Source organism: Dipodomys spectabilis, unplaced genomic scaffold, assembly GCF_019054845.1.
Source record: "Dipodomys spectabilis isolate Male_0828 unplaced genomic scaffold, ASM1905484v1 ptg000360l, whole genome shotgun sequence".
Lineage (NCBI taxonomy): Eukaryota > Metazoa > Chordata > Mammalia > Rodentia > Heteromyidae > Dipodomys > Dipodomys spectabilis.
Window position 1 is genome coordinate 3,306,939 of NW_024871037.1, and position 21,582 is coordinate 3,328,520.

The window sequence follows — 21,582 nt, forward strand, 5'->3', positions numbered from 1 at the left end:
TTACAGGGCACAGACACAGAATCTTCCTCTAATATCCCCAAATTCTAAGGCAAGTAACGAGCACAACAAAGGAAAACAAATCCACATCCAACAACAATGGTGAGCTGCAACTTACCTACAGTGGAGATGGTAGAGCCAGCCTCATCCAACACATCCACTGACTCTGCCAACTGGAGTTGGATTTTTGGCACCACAGTGAGAATAGCCAAGACATCCAAAGCAAAGCGCACGGTGTCATTCCTGGACAGGAAGAAAAATTAGTCAACAGGAAATTATAATACAAAACATTAATTGCTTAAAAAGAAAGAGATACAACAGATTGGATCATCTGTGTGACTCTTCAATCTTTACCTGTGGAGAAGATACTAGACAGTCTATCTAGAAGATAATCTGGAATATGAAACCTGATTCTTAAAACATTCAGAACCTGGAGCTGGGAAGGTAGCTTGGTGGTAAAATGCTTGCCTAACATGCATGAAGCCCTCAGTACCACATACACAGATAAAGAGGAAGTGGCGCTGAGGCTCATGTGGTAGAGGGCTAGCCTTGAGCACAGAGAGGCTCAGGGACAGTGCCCAGGCCCTGAAGTCAAGCCCAGGACTGGCAAAAAAAAAAAAATCATAACCTTTGGCTCAGGAACTTCACCTACACCAATTTGTCTTAAGAAAATCATCAGATGTGCAGACAAGAATATCTGATAAGTATACCTTATCAATACTTGGGACCATACATACTTCAGAATTCAGTGGGAGCTTTTTGGATTTTGAAATAACATGCATAGATTTTATCTGCTGCCTAATATCAAAATCCAGACTCCAAAATGCTCCAAATTCTTATTTCCAATTAGCCAGCAAAAAAACTGAAACTGGAGGTATGGTTCAAGAGGTACAGCTCCAGCTGTGAGAAAAAAAAGTGACAGCTTCAGGCCCTGAATTCAAGCCCCAATACTAGCACACATACATATGTGTACACACGTACACACACACACACACACACACACACACACACACACACACACACACACACACGCACACCGATGAAGGAAGAAAATGGCTTCCATACTGTTAGAAATATTCCAGAGTTAACAGTCTAAAAGTAATGTTTTTAAAAATCCAAACTTAGTACCAATAGTACAAAAGCTGCCTTTTCTACACATTATTCATTGTTTCCCCAGAAAATTATTTTAAGAGTTTAAAAAAGCAGGCTAAATATCTATATCTATATTCAGTTTGTTCTAATTTCTTTTTTTGCTTTTGGTGCCAGCCTAGGGATTGAACTCAAGGCCAGGGTACTGTTTCAGAACTTTTTAATGTGACAGTAAAATAAACATTATACATAGTTTCAAGCAGAAGCAAGATATTTAATGTCCAAGCACAAAAAATAGGACTGCAATCTCAAGACAGGACTTCATCCCCAGCTCTACAGCTAAAACAAGTAAAATACCTAACTTCTCAAGTTAGATCTTCCTTACTGTGCAAAGTTTACATTCACTAACACCATATATAGGAACAAATACCTTACAAATTAAAAACTACATTTCCATGTTTAACTAGTTTCTCAGATTCAGTTCAATAAAAGTTTATTGCCTATACCATACACAAACCAACCAACATCAATTTTAAGCAAAAATCAGCATCATATGTCATTTGAGTCTCTCTGGTCCCACCTTGCATAATAGGTCTTCCAATTGCAGGCAATAGAAATAAGCTGCAACAAGAGTTGTACACAGGAAAGTTTGAGGAAGACTTCAGCTGGTTCCCAATAGAGTTGTGCCGGGCCATATTCTATCAAAAACTCCATCATTTCCACAATCTGTTCATGAGTGTAGGAACAAGCCTACATGGAGAGATAGAAATTATATATAACTATCATCTGCCTTCTTAAGCACAGCTCACTAGCCAACAGGTTTTGGGGGACTGTTTCTAGCAGTTTTGGGGTTTAAAAGACCAACAGATTTTAAAAATAGCTTTCCATAACAACTCAGATGTTCCATCACAGATGAGTGGACCCAAAAATTGTGGTATCTATGCACAATGGAATATTATGCAGCCATTAGAAAGGACACAATAATGGCATTTGCAGGGAAATGGATGGAGCTAGAAGAAATCATATTGAGCGAGGTAAGCCAAGAGCAAAGAGACAAACGGCATATGGTCTCCCTGATAAGTGGATGTTAAATCCAAAATGTAAGGTGATATGACAAAATTAACAAGACTTAAGAAACAAAGGACTTCCACTCATCTGGTCAAATCACTACTAAATAACCCCATGCTGCTGATCACATATATGGTATATATGTGCACACCAGAGGGAAACCAGGAGGATGACACAGAACTAGAGGTAATCAGGGAAAAACATACAACAGTGGGACCCATCAGCTGCACTGGACATTGATGAAAATGAACTAAGCAACTCAATGGCAGCGATGGGAGGGAGGGAACAAGTGGGAAAGAGGGAACAGTTGATGGTATGCAAAACAAAAGCAAAGTACATATCACCCAATGTGGAAGAAATAACTGTACTGCAAAGCTCATAGAACTCATAAATGTTATAGACCATGATAGACAATTTGCCCCATGAAAGTTAGAATGTGTTTGTGACTTTAAGCATCACTATCCCACAATAATGTGAAATTTGGGAAATGATATAATCACTTAATCACAATAAAGAATTTGAAAAAAAAAAATAGCTTTTCGTAATTCTTCAATGATCCATGTGACTTCTAACTAAACAATAAGTTTTTCCCTCCAAAATAACAAAATATCTTCTGCATACATTTCACAGCTTAAGAGGAGAAAGCACAAAGAAATTGATATTATCTTAATTTGTGATTTTTTTTTTTAAACATGCAGATACTGCCAGGTCCTGGTAGCTCATACCTGTAATCCTAGCTACTCAGGAGGCTAAGATATGAGGATTGTGGCTCAAAGCCAGCCCAAGCAAGAAAGCCCTCAAGAGTATCTCCAATAAACTACTCAGAATAAGCCAGAAATGGTGCTAATGCTCAAGTGGTAGACCGCTAGCCTTGAGAAAAAGAATCTCAGGGACAGCACCTAGTCCAGAGTTCAAGCCCCAGGACCAGCAAAAAAAAAGAAAAAAGGAAAAACAAAACAACAAAAACAACAAAAAAAACACAGACACTGATTGTGGTCCCAAAATAAAACAGATTCCAAAATGAAAGAGAAGAGATTATAGATACATACTATCCCAAAAGAAATTCTCAGGATATTTAATACTTTTTGCAAAAGAAAGCTCTTTTAGAAATACTTCAGGTATTCGGGTAGTTCTAATTATCTCAGAAAAACAGTAATTTCCAAGTGGGAGCAAAAACAGTCCTTGGAATTCATCTGTTATGTCCATTTTCAATTGTTCTATTTCCATCTAGGGCAAATAACAAATTCAACCCAGAGTCCTATTGAGATTCCACTGATATGAATTTGAGCTTCAGGCTCTTTGGTTGGGAGAGATGAAGGAAAACAATGGAAGTGGTGACACTGATCAAGATGCACTGTACTCATAAACATGTTGAATTGAAACCCCTTTGTATATTACTTAAATACATTAATTAAAAAAAAAGAAAACCAAACCACCTACATCTGCTTACCTTGTATGGGGGTTGAGGGTGAACAAGAATACCACCCTCAGTCCTCTGAAGTGATTGCTTTACTTGTTCCAATTTAATGGCCAGATGAGCCTCAAAATACTTGCGCAAGGCCATGCAGGTATGTTTCCCAGTTTGGCGGCTAGCGAATATTTCATCATCACTTAGAAGTGCACCCTGATCTTCCAAATTTAGAATTTCCAAAGTACTGATCTATTAGTCAGAAATTATAAGACAGGAGAAAAAGGGAAAGGAAAAATGATATGAATAAACACTCGTATGCTTGAAAGACTGACAAATATTACAGTTTCCATATTCATGCAACATACTGTGTAGTCACAGAAAAGCAAAACGTTAAACCTTTATCAAAAAGATGACATGGCTTTTAATGGGCTGAAGGACATGTAGGGGGCCAGGTGCGGTGTTTTAACTTTCCCATACTCCTGGCACTTTGAAGGCAGAGGCAGGAGGACTGTTAGTTCAAGGCCTACTTGGCCTACATAGCAAGCTCCCAACCAATCTGGGCTACCTAACGAGATTTAAAAACTACATGTACCTGTAAAGCTGTTGCTTTTGGGAAGATGAAAACTACCAGCAGTAATTCCTCCTGTAAGATGATTCTGTATCTAAGGACACAGTAAGTTCAGACCATATAAAGAGCAAAGGAATGGGACTGGGATATGGCTCAGTGATTAAAAACAAAAAGAAGGGGCTGGGAAGTTGTCACAGTGGTAGAGGCTTGCCTCACATGCATGAGGCCCTGGGTTCGATTCCTGAAGACCACATAAGCAGAAAAAAGCCCTAAGTGGCACTGTGGCTCAACTGGTAGGGTGCTAGCCTTGAGATGAAGAGCTGAGGGACAGTGCCCTGGCCCAGAGTTCAGACACACAACACACACACACACAACACACAACATACACACACACACACACACACACACACACACACACACACACACACACACACACACACACACACACACGGAGAGAGAGAGAGAAAGCCAGGGGTGCTAGCCTTGAGCTGAAGAGCTGAGGGACAGCGCCCAGGCCCAGAGTTCACACACACACACACACACACACACACACACACACACACACACACACGCACGCACACACGCACGCACGCACACACACACGCACGCACGCACGCGCACACACACACGGAGAGAGAGAGAAAGCCAGGAGTGCTAGCCTTGATCTGAGGAACCTAGCTACTCAAGAGGCTGAGATCTGAGGATCACGGTTCAAAGCCAGCCCAGGCAGGAAAGACCCTGAGATTCCTATCTCCAATAAACCACTAGAAAACCGGAAGTGGCACTGTAGCTCAAGTGGTAGAGCACTCGCCTTGAGCTGAAGAGCTAAGGGACAGTGCCCAGGCCCAGAGTTCAAGTCGCACAACTGACAAAAAAAGAAAAAGAAAATGGACTGGGAAGGTGGCTCAGTGGTAGAGCGCTTGCCTTGCATGCCTGAGGCCCTGGGTTCGATTCCTCAGTACCACATAAGCAAAAAGAAAAAAGCCAGAAGTGGTGCTGTGGCTCAAGGGGTAGAGCGCTAGCCTTGAGCTGAAGAGTTGAGGGACAGCACCCAAGCCCAGAGTTCAGGCCCCACAACCGAACCAAAAAAAAAACCAAAAAACAAAACAAAAAAAAAAAAAAAGAAAAAGTCAAGAAAAAAAGCTCACCAAGTTCACCAGACGACGAAGACCATCATACCGGTCAAAGAGTTCCAAGACAGCCCGGAAGGAGAAGCAAATTGAGAAGAACATGGTAGCATGGCAGCATCCCGATGCGTGAGAACATTCCATCAACCACAGGGTATAGTTCACAACATCGGAGAGAACATTGTGGGGATGCATGCAAACCTGTACGAAAATAAAAATTTTTTAATTAAAAAAAAAAAAAAAAAACAACCAAAAACGGAGCAAAGGAGTCTGAAGCAATGAAAATTTCACCAATGTAGATAGTATCTTTACAGAACACAATGATCATTCTAAGCTAAAGTTACAATTCCAATTTTAGAACTAGAATCCATTCCAAAGCTGAAAATATTTAAATCCAATCCATACTGGGTTCCAAAAAATATTGCTCCCAAAGGTTCTTTAATATTGGTGCCAAATTCTCTCCTAACAGATGAGAAAGAGGTTATCTCAGAAGTTAAGTCTTTCCCACAGATGTCAAGTAAGTCCAGAGGCTTACTACTTTTTGCCTCACTTTGGAGCTGGGAAGGTGGCCTGTGGTAGAGTGCTTGCCTAGCATGCATGAAGCCCCGGGTTTGATTCCTCAGAAAAAGCTGGAAATGGCTCTGTGGCTCAAGGCTAGTGTTCTACCACTTGAGCTCAGGAGAGTTCGAGCCCTACAACCAACAACAACAATGTTGCTCTGTACTCTTCCTTGGGTTTGCTTTGTAGCCTTGCCTATATATATTTGAGCCATAATTCACAGATTAATTTACTATTCTTCTTTTTTTTTTTTTTTTTTTGGTCAGTCATGGGGCCTAGACACTGTCTCTGAGCTCTTCAACTCGAAGCTAGTGCTCAACCACTTGAGCCACAGCGCACTTTCAGTTTTCTGGTGGTTCATTGGAGATAAGAGTCTCATGGAGGACTGGGAAGGTGGCTCAGTGGTAGAGCACTTGCCTTGCATGCTCGAGGCCCTGGGTTCGATTCCTCAGCACCACATAAGCAAAAAGAAAAAAGCCGGAAGTGGCGCTGTGGCTCAAGTGGTAGAGCGCTAGCCTTGAGCTGAAGAGCTGAGGGACAGCGCCCAGGCCCAGAGTTAAGGCTCCACGACCGGACCCAAAAAAAAAAAAAAAAAAAAAAGAGTCTCATGGACTTTCCTGTAGTGGCTGGCTTTGAACTGCGATCCTCAGATCTCAGCCTCCTGAATAGCTAGATTACAGGCATGAGCCACCAGCGCCCAGCAAATATGTCTCTTATTTAGTCATTGGGCTTAAACTGAGGGCCTGGGCACTGTCTCTGAGCCTTTTTGTTCAAGGCTAGCACTCTACTAATTGAGCTACAATGCTACTTAATTTACTATTATTAAAAGAGTAGCAATCTTTGCATGATGCTCATCTCAAGAAGAAAAAAAAAATTGGGAGGGTGAACAGAACTAGGGCTTACAACTTAAGCTCCTACTTGCTTTTTCTTTTGTTTTCCTCATAGCTGGGCATTCTACCACTTAAGGCATATCTCCACTTCTGAATCTGTGCTAGTTAACTGGAGACAAGAAGACTTACTCTTTCCATAGCATCCTGGTTGTAGGACAGGTAATACAAACACATGGATACGCCAGTTGCCGCCATAGAAGGACGAGGAATTTCCAGTAATTTCTGTACCCCACCATGCGCAACAAATTCTGTGGCAAATTTGTTATGCAGCAGGAGAGACGCTAGGTGCTAAAACAAGGACACACGTTACCATAGAACAGTCTAAAAGAAAAACTACAAAATCTCTTCATATAATACTAAGTGACACTGATCAATACAATACTCCCTCTAAGTAGAAGATTCCCCATTTCAACACAAGAAAAAATACCATTTAACAGGGAATTGGGACAGAGGGGATAGGGAAGGGGCAGGGGGAGACAATAAATTCCATGACATTCCCCCTTATCTTTTTTTTTTTTTTTTGCTGGTCATGGGGCCTGAACTCTGGACCTGGGTGCTGTCCCTCAGCTCTTCAGCTCAAGGCTAGCACTCTACCACTTGAGCCACAGTGCCACTTCCGGCTTTTTCTGCTTTATGTGGTGGTGAGGAATTGAACCCAGGGTCTCATGCATGCAAGGCGAGCACTCTACCACTGAGCCACCTTCCCAGTCCTCCCCCACCCCCCCTTATCTTTCTAATATCAAAGGCTTTTGTTTGGAAGCACTTTTGGTTCAACCCCTAGCTCCACAAAAAAGAAAGAAAGAAAGAAAAGCAGGTGCAGGGAGAGGGGAAATCTTTAGTGCTCTTGCTTAGCCTGCACAAGACCCTAGGTTTAATCTCTAGTAACAATTCACAAGACACACACACACAGTTAAAAATACTTTTATAGGGGCTGGGAATGTGGCTTAGTGGTAGAGTGCTTGCCTAACATGCATGAAACCCTGGGTTAGATTCCTCAGTACCACATAAACAGAAAGAGCCAGAGTAGCACCATGGCTCAAGTGGTAGAGTTGCTAGCCTTGAGCCAAAAAAGCCCAGGGACAATGCCCAGACCCTGAGTTCAAGCCCCAGGACTGGCAAAAAAATAAATACTGGGCTGGGAAGGTGGCTCAGTGGTAGAGCACTTGCCTTGCATGCATGAGGCCCTGGGTTCAATTCCTCAGCACCACATAAGCAAAAAGAAAAAAGCCGGAAGTGGTGCTGTGGCTTAAGGGGTAGAGTGCTAGCCTTGAGCTGAAGAGCTGAGGGACAGCGCCCAGGCCCACGACTGGACCCCCCCCCAAAATAAATAAATAAATACTTCTATAGCCAAGCATCAGTGACTCACATCTGTAATCCTAGCTACTCAGGATGCTGAGATCTGAGGATTACAATTTGAAGTCAGCCCAGGCAGAAAAGTCCCCATGAGACTCTTATCTCTAATTAACCACGCAAAAACTAGAAATGGAGCCATGGCTCAAGTGGTAAAGCACTAGTCTTGAGCACAAAGAGGCGCAAGGACAGCGCCCAGGCCCTGAGTTCAAGCCCAACAACCAAAAAACAACAACAACAAAACCTTATATAAATATCTTCTAAACACTTATCACCTTATTAGTATATTGCTTTCTGAAACAGACTTTTGCTTAACTTCCCAATTTATTTATTTTCATGTTCCAACTACATTCCAACTTCAATTAATTAAATCTGAAATTCTGCTTTTTGCTAGTCCTGGGGCTTAAACTCAGGACCTCCTGCTCTTCCTCACTTTATTTTCTTGCTCATGGCTGACGTTCTACCTCTTGGCATTTTTGCAGGTTAACTGGAGAGGGAGTCTCATGAACTTTTTCTGCTTGGCTTCTGACCTCTGTCCTCAAGGTCTCAGGCTGCTGAGTAGCTAGGATTACAGGCATGAAAATTAGCACCCAACTTAAAAATCAGCCTCTTTTAAGATGACCCTTCATATCTCCTCAACTAAGAATCTTGAACAAAGCATCAAAACTGGTAATTTTGTCTTATAAGTTTTGTTAATTTCCTATTCAACTGCCACTAGTCTCTCTGGGTGGACTTGACCGCCTGCATCTATCTATGTATCTACTTATTTATTTATGTCATGGGACTTGAACTCAGGGCCTGAGTGCTGTCCCTGAGCTCTTTCACTCAAGGTTAGTGCTCTACCACTTCTGAGCCACAGCACCTTTTCTGGCATTCTGGTTGTCAACTGGAGATGGGAGTCTCTTAAGACTTTCCTGCCCAGGCTAGCTTCGAATCATGATCCTCAGATCTCAACCTTCTGAGTAGTTAGGATTACAGGTGGGAGCCACCGGTGCCCTGCTCTCTGGGGCTGCTTTATGACTCTAAACCCAGGCCAACATGGTTAGGACCTCAGAAGAGCTAGAGCTCCCCCTCCTGTTTTCAGTAACAAGACTAGCCAACACCAATTTGCAATTACATGATTTTATATCTTGCCAAGGTTAATAGCAAAAACAACATGCACATATTCTCTAGTAGTTCTCTCAACACCTAGCTGATCTTTATTAATCATCTAAACCCCTCCCCTCTTCATCCTATTCATTACGCAAGCTTCTACCATGCTTCCATTCAATTTTTGCCCTCAAGACACTAACACTTCTGACAGGAGTGGTTTTCTCATAATGTCACTCCTATCTATCATGGTAATTCATCCCTTTGCCACAACTGGTATATTGTTTTCTTTGATCCCTATAAGACTTGGCATATAAACAACTGAATGTTGACACACAATATCATTTCCCACACAAAAACCTTCAGATACAGCAAATGTCCCAACTCTTGTCTTCCACTGAATCCTATTACAAATGGTATTATATCTGAAAGCAAAACCTTCAGACCTGCATAGGCAATCCTGTTCTCCACTACTCAAAGTATAACTATTAGTTCACATTTTATACACACAAACACGCACGCGCACGCGCACGTACAGACACCAGTGTGGCTGGTCCACTGTAATCACCATACTGAACACCTCACAAATACAAAACACCTATTAATACAATACTCAATACTGTAATTTTATAAGAACATTACCTTGAGTGCCTCAAATGTAAGCAGGACATCATTAGTCTGTTTCAGATCAATATAAAACATCATCAACTCTCGTGATCCAAGCTGCATAAATATGGGAAGTAGCTGAAATGAAGACCAAAATAAGTCTTAGATTTGGTTTTGTTTTTCACACATTTCCCATTACATTCCATGAAGAGATCAAAACTAGGCACCTTGCCCCCATAAACTGTAAACATATGAATATACTTCATTCAAACAGACTTTATCAAATGACCTATAAGAGTCCTTACCAGTTTGGAATGAAGATTTTTCTAGAGTAAAGAACATATCAGTGTATGAGTGAAACCATAAAATACCTCAGAAATAAACACTCCCAAAAGCTGAACAGTGCACTTCCCAGTAAACTTACCTCCTGATACTCTCCTAGAGGGGTCAAATATTGGAGGATGAGCCGCTGCTCAATAGCAGGAGTCATAGGGTAAAGGGTATAATTGGTGCCAATCACCCAGGGGGACATTTCTGACCAGCTGCTATTAGACAGCTCAACAAACACACGGTCTGGTTCAGAAGACGAGAAACCCAGCTTCTGTTTGGCTTTCCTAAAGCTCTCTCTGTCACCCTGTTTTGCCGACTTATTTTTCTTCAATGCTCCTTCCTCGGGTTTGGTTGCTGAGTTCGCTCTACTGCTCGTCTTGTGGCTTGAGTCAAGGTGAAAGGAGATCTCCATGTCTCCAGAAGCTTCCTCATGCTCTCCATCCACCACATCCACTGCCATATCACCATAGTCCATATCCACAGCTTCCTCGTCCAGAGGCAAAAGGGGTTCAGAGAAGAGCTTCCGTGGGCTAGGACGCTTGTTGTCCTGCCGCAGAGCCACTTCTTGGAGCTGGAGCTCCCTCAGTCTTCGAAGCACTATAGCCACCTATCAACAAATAGGTCAGTAAAAGAAATAGATCTCTTGATCTCTTCTGCATCTTACATGATTCTTATTAATGTATTTTGCTCTTGGTTTGGGGTTTTGGAGACAAGAGTTGCCCCATGTAGTCCAGACTGGCTTTGAACTCCTTTTTTTTTGTTTTTTTTTTTTTGGGTCAGTCGTGGGGTTTGAACTCTGGGTCTGGGCACTGTCCCTCAGCTCTTCAGCTCAACACCAGTGCTCTACTACTAGAGCCACAACGCCACTTCCAGTTTTCTGGTTGTTCGGACTTTCCTGCCCTGGCTGGCTTTGAACCTAGATCCTAGAATCTCAGCCTCCTTAGTAGCTAGGATTACAGGCAGAAGCCACCAGCATCCAGCATTGGCTTTGAACTCTTAATCCTCCTGTCTCCTCCTGCCAAGTGGATTAGAACTATGTGTCACCATGCTCAGCTTATTAAAGAATTCTCATTTCTGCTTTAAAAGAACTAGATATTCATTCAATAAACCACTAGAAAACCAGAAGTACCACTGTGCCTCAAGCGGTAGAGTGCTCGCCTTGAGCTGAAGAGCTGAGGGACAGTGCCCAGGCCTAGGCCTAGAGTTCAAGCCCCAGGACCCACAAAAAAAAAAAAGAAAGAAAACTCAAAACTCTTAACATACTCAGTGAGGTTGAAATGTTGATAATATACCTCTACTCAAGCACAAGGTAATAAATAAAATCTATCTACCTACATTCAGACAGCAATTAACAACCTATAAGTGCATTCCTTTGTATGTAATAATTCATTCTCAGATGGTCCTTACCAGCTGGGAATTTTCATCCCTGTAGTTAGCAGCAATGTCTTGATTTTCCATAGCACCTCCTAACAACCCAGTAGAATATGTCCTCAATGGTTGATCAGCCTCTCGGGCCCATTTGAAAAGATTCTCAACAATTCCTTCCTGTAGTAAAAGAAACAGTACAATTTAGAAGTATCCACTTTCATGACTAAAAATGTAAGCCAAGATTTCTGCCTTGTTCATAACAAAAGTAAGTATCTTATGCTTATTATAAGAATTTAAAATGTAAGCTAGGAGCCACTGGCTGGTAATCCTAGCTACTCAGGAGGCTGAGTAGTATGAGGTTAAGGATTATGGTGGTTCAAAGCCAGGCAAGGCAGGAAAGTGCCCGTGAGACTCTTATCTCCAATTAACCACTCAAAAAGTGGGAAGTGGCGCTGTGGCTCAAGTGGTAGAACACTAGCCTTGAAAACCGAGACTCAGGGGCAGCACCTAGGCCCTGATTTCAAGCCCCACAATGGACAAAAACAACAACAACAAAAGAATTAAAAATGTGCAAGGCACTAGTGGCTCAGACCTGTAGTTCTAGTTACTTGGGAGGCTGAGATCTGATGATCATGGTTCGAAGCCACGGGCAGGAAAGTCCATGAGACCCTTATCTCCAATTACTCACCCAAAACACCAGGAATGGCCCTGTGGCCCAAGTGATAGAGTACTACCCTTGAGCAAAAAAGGAGCTCAGGGACAGCACCCAGGCCCAGAATCTAATCATATATAATCATTCATTTAAAACTAATAAAAACATGTTGTTAAGATTTTTCAACATACAAGTGCACTCATGTAAGCAGGTATTTATCCCCACAGCTACTTTTTAAATTGTCTACTGCATGTTTGAAGAAGAAAAATATATACAATTACTTTAACAACAAAGACAAATCTAACAGATTACCATTCAGTTAAGAGACACAATTATCACTCTTGTTTTCACTAAGTACCTTTTCCTGAAAAACAACAGCAGTTTCCAGGCCTGGCATGATGTCCAGCAGCAGCCTGCAAGCTGCAGTGTTTAAAGGGGGCTCTCGGCTCGTCATCACATAGGCATTCACCAGCTAGAAAGCACAGGGGGCCAGAAGGGAGGAGGAGAAAGGGGGAAGAAAGTGTGGAAGAAAGGTAATTAACATATGACATATTCACGACATACCCTATTACCTTGCATAGCAGTCTGTGTTGAATTTTCCCTATTATTGTCTGAAATTCAACCTAGTCAAACTAAAGAAATGTAAAAAAAAATCCTAAATAAATAAAGCACTAGCCTCGTTACTTTCTTTTTCAGATTTGTTGGGTTGTTGTTTTGGCTTTGTTTTTATTGAGCTTTGATGGGTGGGCTTGCTTTTTGATTGTTTCGTTGTGCGTTTTTTGAGAGAGTATCTATAGTCCAGGCTGGCCCAGAACCCTCTATTCTCCAGATGCAGCCTCCCAAATGCTCGGATTACAAATGTCTTTTGTTACAAGACATGAAAGAAGTTGTCAGCTACAGACCTTGACAAGTGTTCATTAAACCTTTAATTATAATTATGATCTTCCTTAGCAAAAATGATATGTATAATTTCTCCTGTAGGTTTAAAAATGCCAAAATCTTATCTCCGATTGCCAAAAAAAAAAAAAAAAGCCAAACTAGGGCTGGGAATGTAGCTCAGTAGTAGAGTGCTTACCTAGCATGTATGAAGCCCTGGGTTCAATTCCTTAGTACCACACAAACAGAAAAAAAAATGGAAATGGTGCTGTGGTTCAAGTGGTAGAATGCTAGCCTTGAGTAAAAGAGGCTCAGGGACGGTTAAAGCCCAAGAACTGGCAAAAAAAAAGCCAAACTAGGGGATGTGTCTCATGAGCCGGTGGCTTATGCCTATAATCCTAGCTACTCAGGAGGCTGAGATCTGAGGATCACTGTTCAAAGCCAGCCTGAGCAGGAAAGTCTGTGAGACTCTTATCTCCAATAAAGCACTAGAAAACCGGAAGTGACGCTGTGGCTCAAGGGGTAGAGCGTTCACCTTGAGCTAAAGAGCTGAGGGCCCAAGCCCAGAGTTCAAGCCCCACGACTGACAAAAAAAAAAAAAAAAAAAGAATTATGACACCACTTCAATTACAAATTAGCAAAATGAGACTTAGGAGAAAATAATGAAGGAAGAGGATGAAGCCACTTGTCCAAAGAACCAACTGCCCATGAACAGTATAGCTGAATTTGAACCCATAACCTAAACCCCAAAGCCCACTAGATCTACAAACAAAACTACTAATAGCCACAATTTACTAGCTATCACTAACTTCAGTAGTTACAAGTAAAGTATCTTATCTATTTATTTCATTTACTCTTCGTATCAGCCCTGAGTTTGAGAAAGGACCTTCCTATCCACCCAAATGTCTCAGGTACATACCACAGCTTAAGTGCAGAATCAGATAATGTACATCACTCATTCTCATTTTTCCATTCAGGAACCCCAATGAACTCCTGAATTTCCTAACTCAAAATCATCTTGCCCAAGAATGTGCACAGGTATCTTGGGAGCCCTGCCAACACTTGACTAAACAAATTATACATGAAAGAGAAAATAATTTGGTCACAACCAGCTCATGATTATTACCACTACCAAGTAAGGTGAGTAGAGTCCACCTCCTCTACTCCCAAACTTTGCCCAGCTGCTAGGTGAAAGCAAACTATACAAGCAAACACAAAGCACAGCATCTGCTGATGATAGTCACTGGAGAAAAGTAAGAAGCAAACCTACTGCATTCATGAAATCATCGTTCTTGAAGAGTATTCTCAGCAAGTGGCCCAGCATACACTCTGGATCAGCTCGACCTACCAAAAGAAGAGGGGAAGGAACAAACAAAACAAAGAGTAAGTCATCCCAGTCAAGCATCTCAGAGCTCTGGAATGCCATCTGAGTTGTTACTAGTAAAATGTCAGCAAAACTAAATGGGAGCATAGACAAGATTCCTGTGATGAATTACAGTTAGTTATTTTTTTTTCTTTAAAATTAAAAGCAATCCTATAAGAACTGGAGACACTACACTCTAAACTGTCCACTTCCCAGGATACTATTGATACAGCAATGCTGAATTAAATCATGGTCTCAATCAGCATCACCAACATGATAGCATATGTCTACAAAGGAATCAAAAAGGAGCCTAAGAGCTGGGCACCAATGGCTCACGCCTGCAATCTAGCTACTCAGGAGGCTGAGATCAGAGGATCACGGTTCAAAGCCAGCCCGGGGCAGGAAAGACCGTGAAACTCTTATCTCCAATAAAGCACTAGAAAACCAGAAGTGGCACTGTGGCTCAAGTGGTAGAGCGCTCACCTTGAACTGAAGAGTGTAGGGACAGGGTTCAGGCCCAGAGTTCAAGCCCCACGATTTGGGGGGGGGGGGGGGGGGCGCCAGGGGGGCAGGCATAAAAAAAAAAGAAGCCTAAGAGAAAGAAAACCCTTAAATTCACAACTGCAGAAAAGCAGGAAGATTGTTCTTTCAACAGGTGGCCAGAGAAGATGAGCTCTAAGTTCATCTCTCCAACTACAATGACAACAGTACCATGCAACCTCAAACACATAAGGACACTCTAGGTGGGGATGAGGCAAGGGAATCCCACTAAGCAATCAACAATCCTAAAGATGTAAGACCTTGACCACTTTAACTTTCTAGCTCCTAGGGAGAAGAGGTAAATGACCTAGGTACCACGCAGTGTACAGTCTAAGGCAAAACAATTAGCTAAGGACGGGAAGGATGGATGGTTGAACTTTTAAAACTGAAACCATCTATTTTATTTCATTTTGTCTCAGGGTATTAGAATTATAGATTTAGTCAAAGGCTACAACAGAGAATGAGGACAAGATGTGAGCTGCTGATACAAAGATTTTATCAAACTGTAAATAGTAACTCAAAGTAACTCACAGAAAGAAAATATATGGAATGGAATCATAAAGTACAAACAGCCTATAATCCTAGCTACTTAGGAGGCTAAAACTCTGAGGTTCAAAGCCAGCCAGGGAAGTAAAGCCCGTGAGATTCTTATCTGCAATTAACCATCAAAGAGCTGGAAGTTGAGGTGTGGCTCAAGTGGTAGAGTGCTATCCCTGAGCCAAAAAGCTCAGGGACAGTGTTCACACTCTGAGTTCAAGCCCCAGGACCAGGGGGAAAAAAATTGAGGCCTGGCAGGACATTGGTGGCTCACACCTGTAATCCTAGCTACTTAGGAAGCTGAGATCTGAGGATCGTGGTTCAAAGCCAGCCAGGGCAGGAAAGTCCAAGAAACTCTGATCTCCAATTAACCACCAGAAAACTGGAAGGGGCGTTGTGGTTCAAATGATAGAGTGCTTTTCTTGAGCTGAAGAGCTTAGGGAAAGTACCCAGGCCCAGAGTTCAAGCCCCATGACTGATCCAAAAAAAAAAAAAAATTGCCTATGCAATATAAGGCCCCCTCTCTCAAAACAAAAAGAAAGAGCAAGAAATATGGCTCAAGTGGTAGAGTACCTGACTAAGCAAGCATGCAGCCATGAGTTCAATCTCCAGTACTGTACTGTAAGGGGAAAAAAAAAAAAAAAAACAACCTAAACTTAAAGAGAATATATCATACCAGGATGTCGATCATCAAATGGGTCTGGATCTCCTTTACGATATTCTTCAGTTTCTTTTTCAATTAATTCAGACATCCTACACAAAAATAAGAAAGGAATCATGTCTGAACAAGAGTACCAAAAAATACACCAACACCATTGGTCAGTTAAACAGTAAGTGTTTAAAATAAAAGCAAAGAGTTAAAGCCATAGTACCAGAACAAACTTAAGAGGGGGTGGGGAGAGAGGGAGAGGGGAGAGGGCGAGGGCGAGGGGGGTAGGGAGAAGGAGAGGGAGCGGGAGAGGGAGAGGGAGAAAGAGAGAAAGAGCCAGGCACTGGTGACTCACACCTGTAATCCTAGCTACTCAGGAGGCTGAGATCTGAGGATCGTGGATCAAAGCCAGCCCTGGAAGGAAAAGTCCCTGAGTCTCTTATCTCTTAATTAAGCACCAGAAAACAAGTAATGCTGTAGCTCAAAGTAGTAGAGCTCTAGCCTTGAGCAAAAAGAGCTCAGAGACAGCACCCAGGCTCTGAGTTCAAGCCGTAGGATTAAGCAAAAAAAGGTGGGGGTAACTATATTTAGGATGTATACTAAGTGGGATAGGGCAAGAGGAAGTCATCTGGAGATGGTACTCAAGTTCTCAAATTTCAACAACGGGTTTGGGGTGAGAGGGTTGCTTTTGATTTTTTTTTTTTTTTTGGGGGGGTCCAGTTGTGGGACCTGGGCCTGGGCATTGTCCCTCAGCTCTTCAGCTCAAAGCTAGCGCTCTACCACTTGAGCCACAGCGCCACTTCCAGCTTTTTTCTTTTTGCTTATGTGGTACTGAGGAATCGAACCCAGAGTCTCATGCATGCAAGGCAAGCACTCTACCACTGAGCCACCTTCTCAGCCCCAAGTTTTTTCTTTTTTGTTGGGGTTTTTGTTTCATTTTGTTCTGGGCCAGTACTGGAGCTTTTTCACTCCTGGCTGGCACTCTACCACTTGAACTGCTTCCAGTCTTTTGCTGGTTAATTAGCAAGGTAAGTCTGACAGACTTGTCTGCTCATGCTGGCTTTGAACCACAATCCCCAGATCTCAATCTCCTGAGTGGCTAGGATTTTAGGTATATGCCACCTGCATCTGGTTTGAGTGGTTTGGGGCATTTATTTTTGGTGTATGTGTGCCAGTACTACAGCACAAAAGAGTACAAGTCAGGACTTAGTACAAAACAGAGCTTGTACTAAGTTGGTAATCTACCAGTTCAGCAATGCCTCCTATTTCAGCTTTCTGCTGGCTAGGTGGAGAAAAGAGTCTTATAGAATTTTCTGCCAAGACTGATTTTGAACTACAATCCTTAAATTACAATCTTCTGAGCAGCTAGGATTACAGGTATAAGTCATTGATGCCTGACTTTGAGTGATGGTTTTAAAAGAAATTAATCCATTAAGCAAAGTACTTTACATTATATTAATTATATCTCAAAACTGAAAAAAGGGGCTGGGAATGTGGCTCAGTGGTAGAGCGCTTGCCTTGCATGCATGAGGCCCTGGGTTCGACTCCTCAGCACCACATAAGCAAAAAGAAAAAAACTGGAAGTGGCGCTGTGGCTCAAGTGGTAGAGCACTAGCCTTGAGCTGAAAAGCTGAGGGACAGCGCCCAGGCCCAGAGTTCAAGCCCCACGACCAGACTCAAAAAACAAAACAAAAACTGAAAAAAGCTGAGCCCTAGTGACATAGGCCTATAATTCCTACACTCTAGCAGCTCAGGCAGTAGGATTTTGAGTTCAGGGCTAGCCTAGGCTACACAGTAAAGCCATCTTTATTAAAGAAAAAAAAGATCCTCTACTTTCTTTTTTCTTTTTTTGGGGTCCGGTCGTGGGACCTGAACTCTGGGCCTGGGCACTGTCCCTCAGCTCTTCAGCTCAAGGCAAGTGCTCTACCACTTGAGCCACAGCACCACTTCCGGCTTTTTTCTTTTTGCTTATGTGGTGCCGAGGAATCGAACCATGGGCCTCATGCATGCAAGGCAAGCGCTCTACCACTGAGCCACCTTCCCAGCCCCAAGATCCTCTACTTTAGTTTGACCCATGACACAAAAACCTTATCCCTTTATGCATTTCTATGAAAACTTTTCTAGTAGCTCTGCAGATGACTAACAATGAAGCTCTCAGTAATGCTTGTAATGAAAGTAAGGAAAATGGATTCATAGAAAACAAATACTTGATGCTTATTTAACTTGTTTTCATAACATCTATCATATTTAACCATACTGCCTGATTAAGCACTTCAATACATACTATTTTGTAATACTTTGCATTGTTTCTTATCTCTTAGGCTTAGTTGCTTCCTAAGTGGTTATCTCCTTAAGAACAATAGCCCTGGGGCTGGGAAGGTGGCTCAGTGGTAGAGGGCTTGCCTTGTAAGCATGAGGCCCTGGGTTCGATTCCTCGGCACCACATAAGCAAAAAGAAAAAAGCCGGAAGTGGCGCTGTGGCTCAAGTGGTAGAGCGCTAGCCTTGAGCTGAAGAGCTGAGGGACAGCGCCCAGGCCCAGAGTTCAGGTCCACAACCGGACCCAAAAAAAAAAAAAAAAGAACAATAGCCCTTTACTTTGTGTCACTGAACACTGTAGCAAAGTGAAAAAGTTGAAGATCAAATATGATAATGAAAGCAAAATACTCTTGAGGGGCTGGGAAGGTGGCTTAGTGGTAGAGCGCTTGCCTTGCATGCATGAGGCCCTGGGTTCAATTCCTCAGCACCACATAAGCAGAAAAAGCAGGAAGTGGTGCTGTGGCTGGAGTGGTAGACTAGCCTTGAGCTGAAGAGCTGAGGGACAGCGCCCAGGCCCAGAGTTCAGCCTCCACGACCAACAAAAAGAAAAAAAAAAAGAAAAAAACAAAGAAAGCAAAATACCCTTGAAAACGAAAGTCAGAACTTTTAGCAAAAAGTAGAATTCACAGCTAACAGTATTTCCCATTACTCTCCTCCCTTCATATGCAACCAACATATGTGAACTTCACAATATTTAGAATTTTTTAAGTCTTCTGATTTTTCTCAGCATCAATATCTTATTCAATAGGCTTTTTAGTGGGTTTTAAATTTAATATTTAATATTTCAACAAATTAAAATCCTGTTTTCATCAGCCAGCAATAATCCTATTCCTAAAATCAAAAAACCAAAAGCCTGTTAAGACTTCAGGATTCATACCTGAATTCCTACTCAGGAGGCAGAGAACTGAGGATCACAGTTCAAAGCCAGCCCAGGCAGGAAAGTCCATGAGACATTTAACTCCAGTTAACCACCCTTCCCCCCACCCCACCCCACCCCCCCCCAAAAAAGAAAAAAGAGCAAGAAGTGGAGCTGTGCCTTAAGTGATAAAGTGTTACCCATAAGGGAAAAAAGCTAAAGGAAATCACCCATGCCCTGAGTTCAAACCTAGGACTCACACACACTTTCTTTTGCTCTCTCTTGCTCTCTTTCACACACATACACAAAAAAAAAAAAGCCGGTTCTGTCACAAGTTCCCCATTTATCAAGAGAAATGGGAACATAACAAAGCATTTAATCCTGGTTAAACTTTCAGAAGACTATATTCTTCAGACCAGCATGGTGATGTACACGTATAATCCTAGACTAGGAAGGCTGAAACAGCAAGATTTCCAAAGTTAAAAAAAAAAAAAGGGCCGGGCGCTGGTGGCTCACGCCTGTAATCCTAGCTACTCAGGAGGCTGAGATCTGAGGATCGCAGTTCAAAGCCAGCCAGGGCAGGAGAGACCGTGAGACTCCTATCTCCAATAAACCACCAGAAAACCGGAAGTGGCGCTGTAGCTCAAGTGGTAGAGCGCTGGCCTTGAGCTGGAAGAGCTGAGGGACAGCGCCCAGGCCCAGAGTTCAAGCCCCACGGCCGACAAAAAAAAAAAAAGGAAGAAAAATAAAACAGAGACGAACCTACAAAAACTGAGAACACAGGGCTGGAAATTAGAAGAAAAAAGCAAAAGAAAAACTTTGATTCAGAATTCAGTAAAGGTTAAAAAAAAAAAGTTCCTATAATTTCCTCCATATCCATTTTTGCTATTTAAATATAATTGGGGGCTGAAGGCATGGCTCAACAGTAGACCACCTATCTAATTGTGCTTGAGTTCAAACCCTAGTACTTGCCAAAAAATAATAATAGTGCAACCTTTTTTTTGAGGGGGGGAAGGGGAGAGCCTGAACTCTCTGTGCCTAGGCACTGTCCCTCAGCTCTTCAGCTCAAGGCTAGTGCTCTACCACTTGAGCCACAGTGCCATTTCCGGCTTTTTCTGCTAATGTGGTGCTGAGGAATGGAACCCAGGGCCTCATGCATGCAAGGCAAGCACTCTACCACTGAGCCACCTTCCCAGCCCCTACTGTAACCTTTAAGAAGTGATTATGGCCGGGCACCAGTGGCTCATGCCTGTCATCCTAGCTACTCAGGAGGCTGAGATCCAAGGATCACGGTTCAAAACCAGCCTGGGCAAAAATGTCCCTGAGAGACTCTTATCTCCTATAAGCCACTAGAAAATGGGAAGTGGCATTGTAGCTCAAGTGGTAGAGCGCTTGCCTTGAGCTGAAGAGTTGAGTGCCCAGGCCCAGAGTTCAAGCCCCACCACTAACAAAAAAAAAAAAGTGATTATGCCATGAGATCTCTACCCTAAAAATATCAGAGGGAGAAGTAAAGGAAGGAATGACATTGTCTAAAAAAGAAATGTACTCATTAGCTGACTTATGAAATGGCAGCACCTCTGTACCTTAATAACAATAAAACCATTTCTAAAAATAAATAATATTGGGCTGGGAAGGTGGCTCAGTGGTAGAGCGCTTGCCTTGCATGCAGAGGCCCTGGGTTCGATTCCTCAGCACACATAAGCAAAAAGAAAAAAGCCAGAAGTGGTATTGTGGTTCAAGTGGTAGAGTGCTAGCCTTGAGCTGAAGAGCTCAGGGACAGAGCCCAGTCCCAGAGTTCAGGCCCCAGGACAAATAAAATAAACAAACAAATAACTAAAATAAATAAATTAGTTGGGCACCGGTAGCTCACACTTGTAACTCTAGCTAATCAGGAGGCTGAGACCTAAGGATCACAGTTCAAAGCCAGCCAGGGCAAGAAAGCCCGTGAGACTCTTATCTCCAATTAACCACCAGAAAACTGGAAGTGGCGCTGTGGCTCAAGTGGTAGAGCTCAGGGACTGTGCCTGGCCCAGAGTTCAAGCCCCACAACTGACCAAAAAAGTAAATAAATAAATAAATAGATTGATTGAAGAAAGGGGATTTGGGGCTTCCTCTTCAATACATTAAAAATATAGGGCTGGGAAGTTGGCTCAGTGGTAGAGTGCTTGCCTTGCATGCAATTCCTCAATTCCTCAGTGCCACATACGCAGAAAAAAGCCGGAAGTGGCACTGTGGCTCAAGTGGTAGGGTGCTAGCCTTGAGCTGAAGAGCTGAGGGACAGTCACCAGGCCCAGAGTTCAGCCCCCATGCCCATTAAAAAAAAAAAAAAAAAGCTTTTTTT

The 21,582-nt window shown here is 42.6% G+C and overlaps 1 protein-coding gene across 2 annotated transcripts in view; it reads right to left on the reverse strand.

Moving 5' to 3' along the window:
• The window catches only part of Dcaf1 (DDB1 and CUL4 associated factor 1), a 55,591-nt gene that overhangs the window by 26,987 nt on the left and 7,022 nt on the right, over positions 1-21,582 (reverse strand). For both annotated transcript variants that reach the window (XM_042665857.1, XM_042665855.1), the window contains exons 3-13: positions 16,096-16,172; positions 14,250-14,323; positions 12,462-12,575; positions 11,491-11,628; positions 10,178-10,690; positions 9,790-9,891; positions 6,838-6,996; positions 5,282-5,461; positions 3,605-3,814; positions 1,667-1,836; positions 116-240 (exon numbers count right to left, since the gene is read on the reverse strand). In XM_042665857.1, the coding sequence (XP_042521791.1) occupies positions 116-240; positions 1,667-1,836; positions 3,605-3,814; positions 5,282-5,461; positions 6,838-6,996; positions 9,790-9,891; positions 10,178-10,690; positions 11,491-11,628; positions 12,462-12,575; positions 14,250-14,323; positions 16,096-16,172 (1,862 nt within the window). The remainder of the gene's footprint in view (positions 1-115; positions 241-1,666; positions 1,837-3,604; positions 3,815-5,281; positions 5,462-6,837; positions 6,997-9,789; positions 9,892-10,177; positions 10,691-11,490; positions 11,629-12,461; positions 12,576-14,249; positions 14,324-16,095; positions 16,173-21,582) is intronic.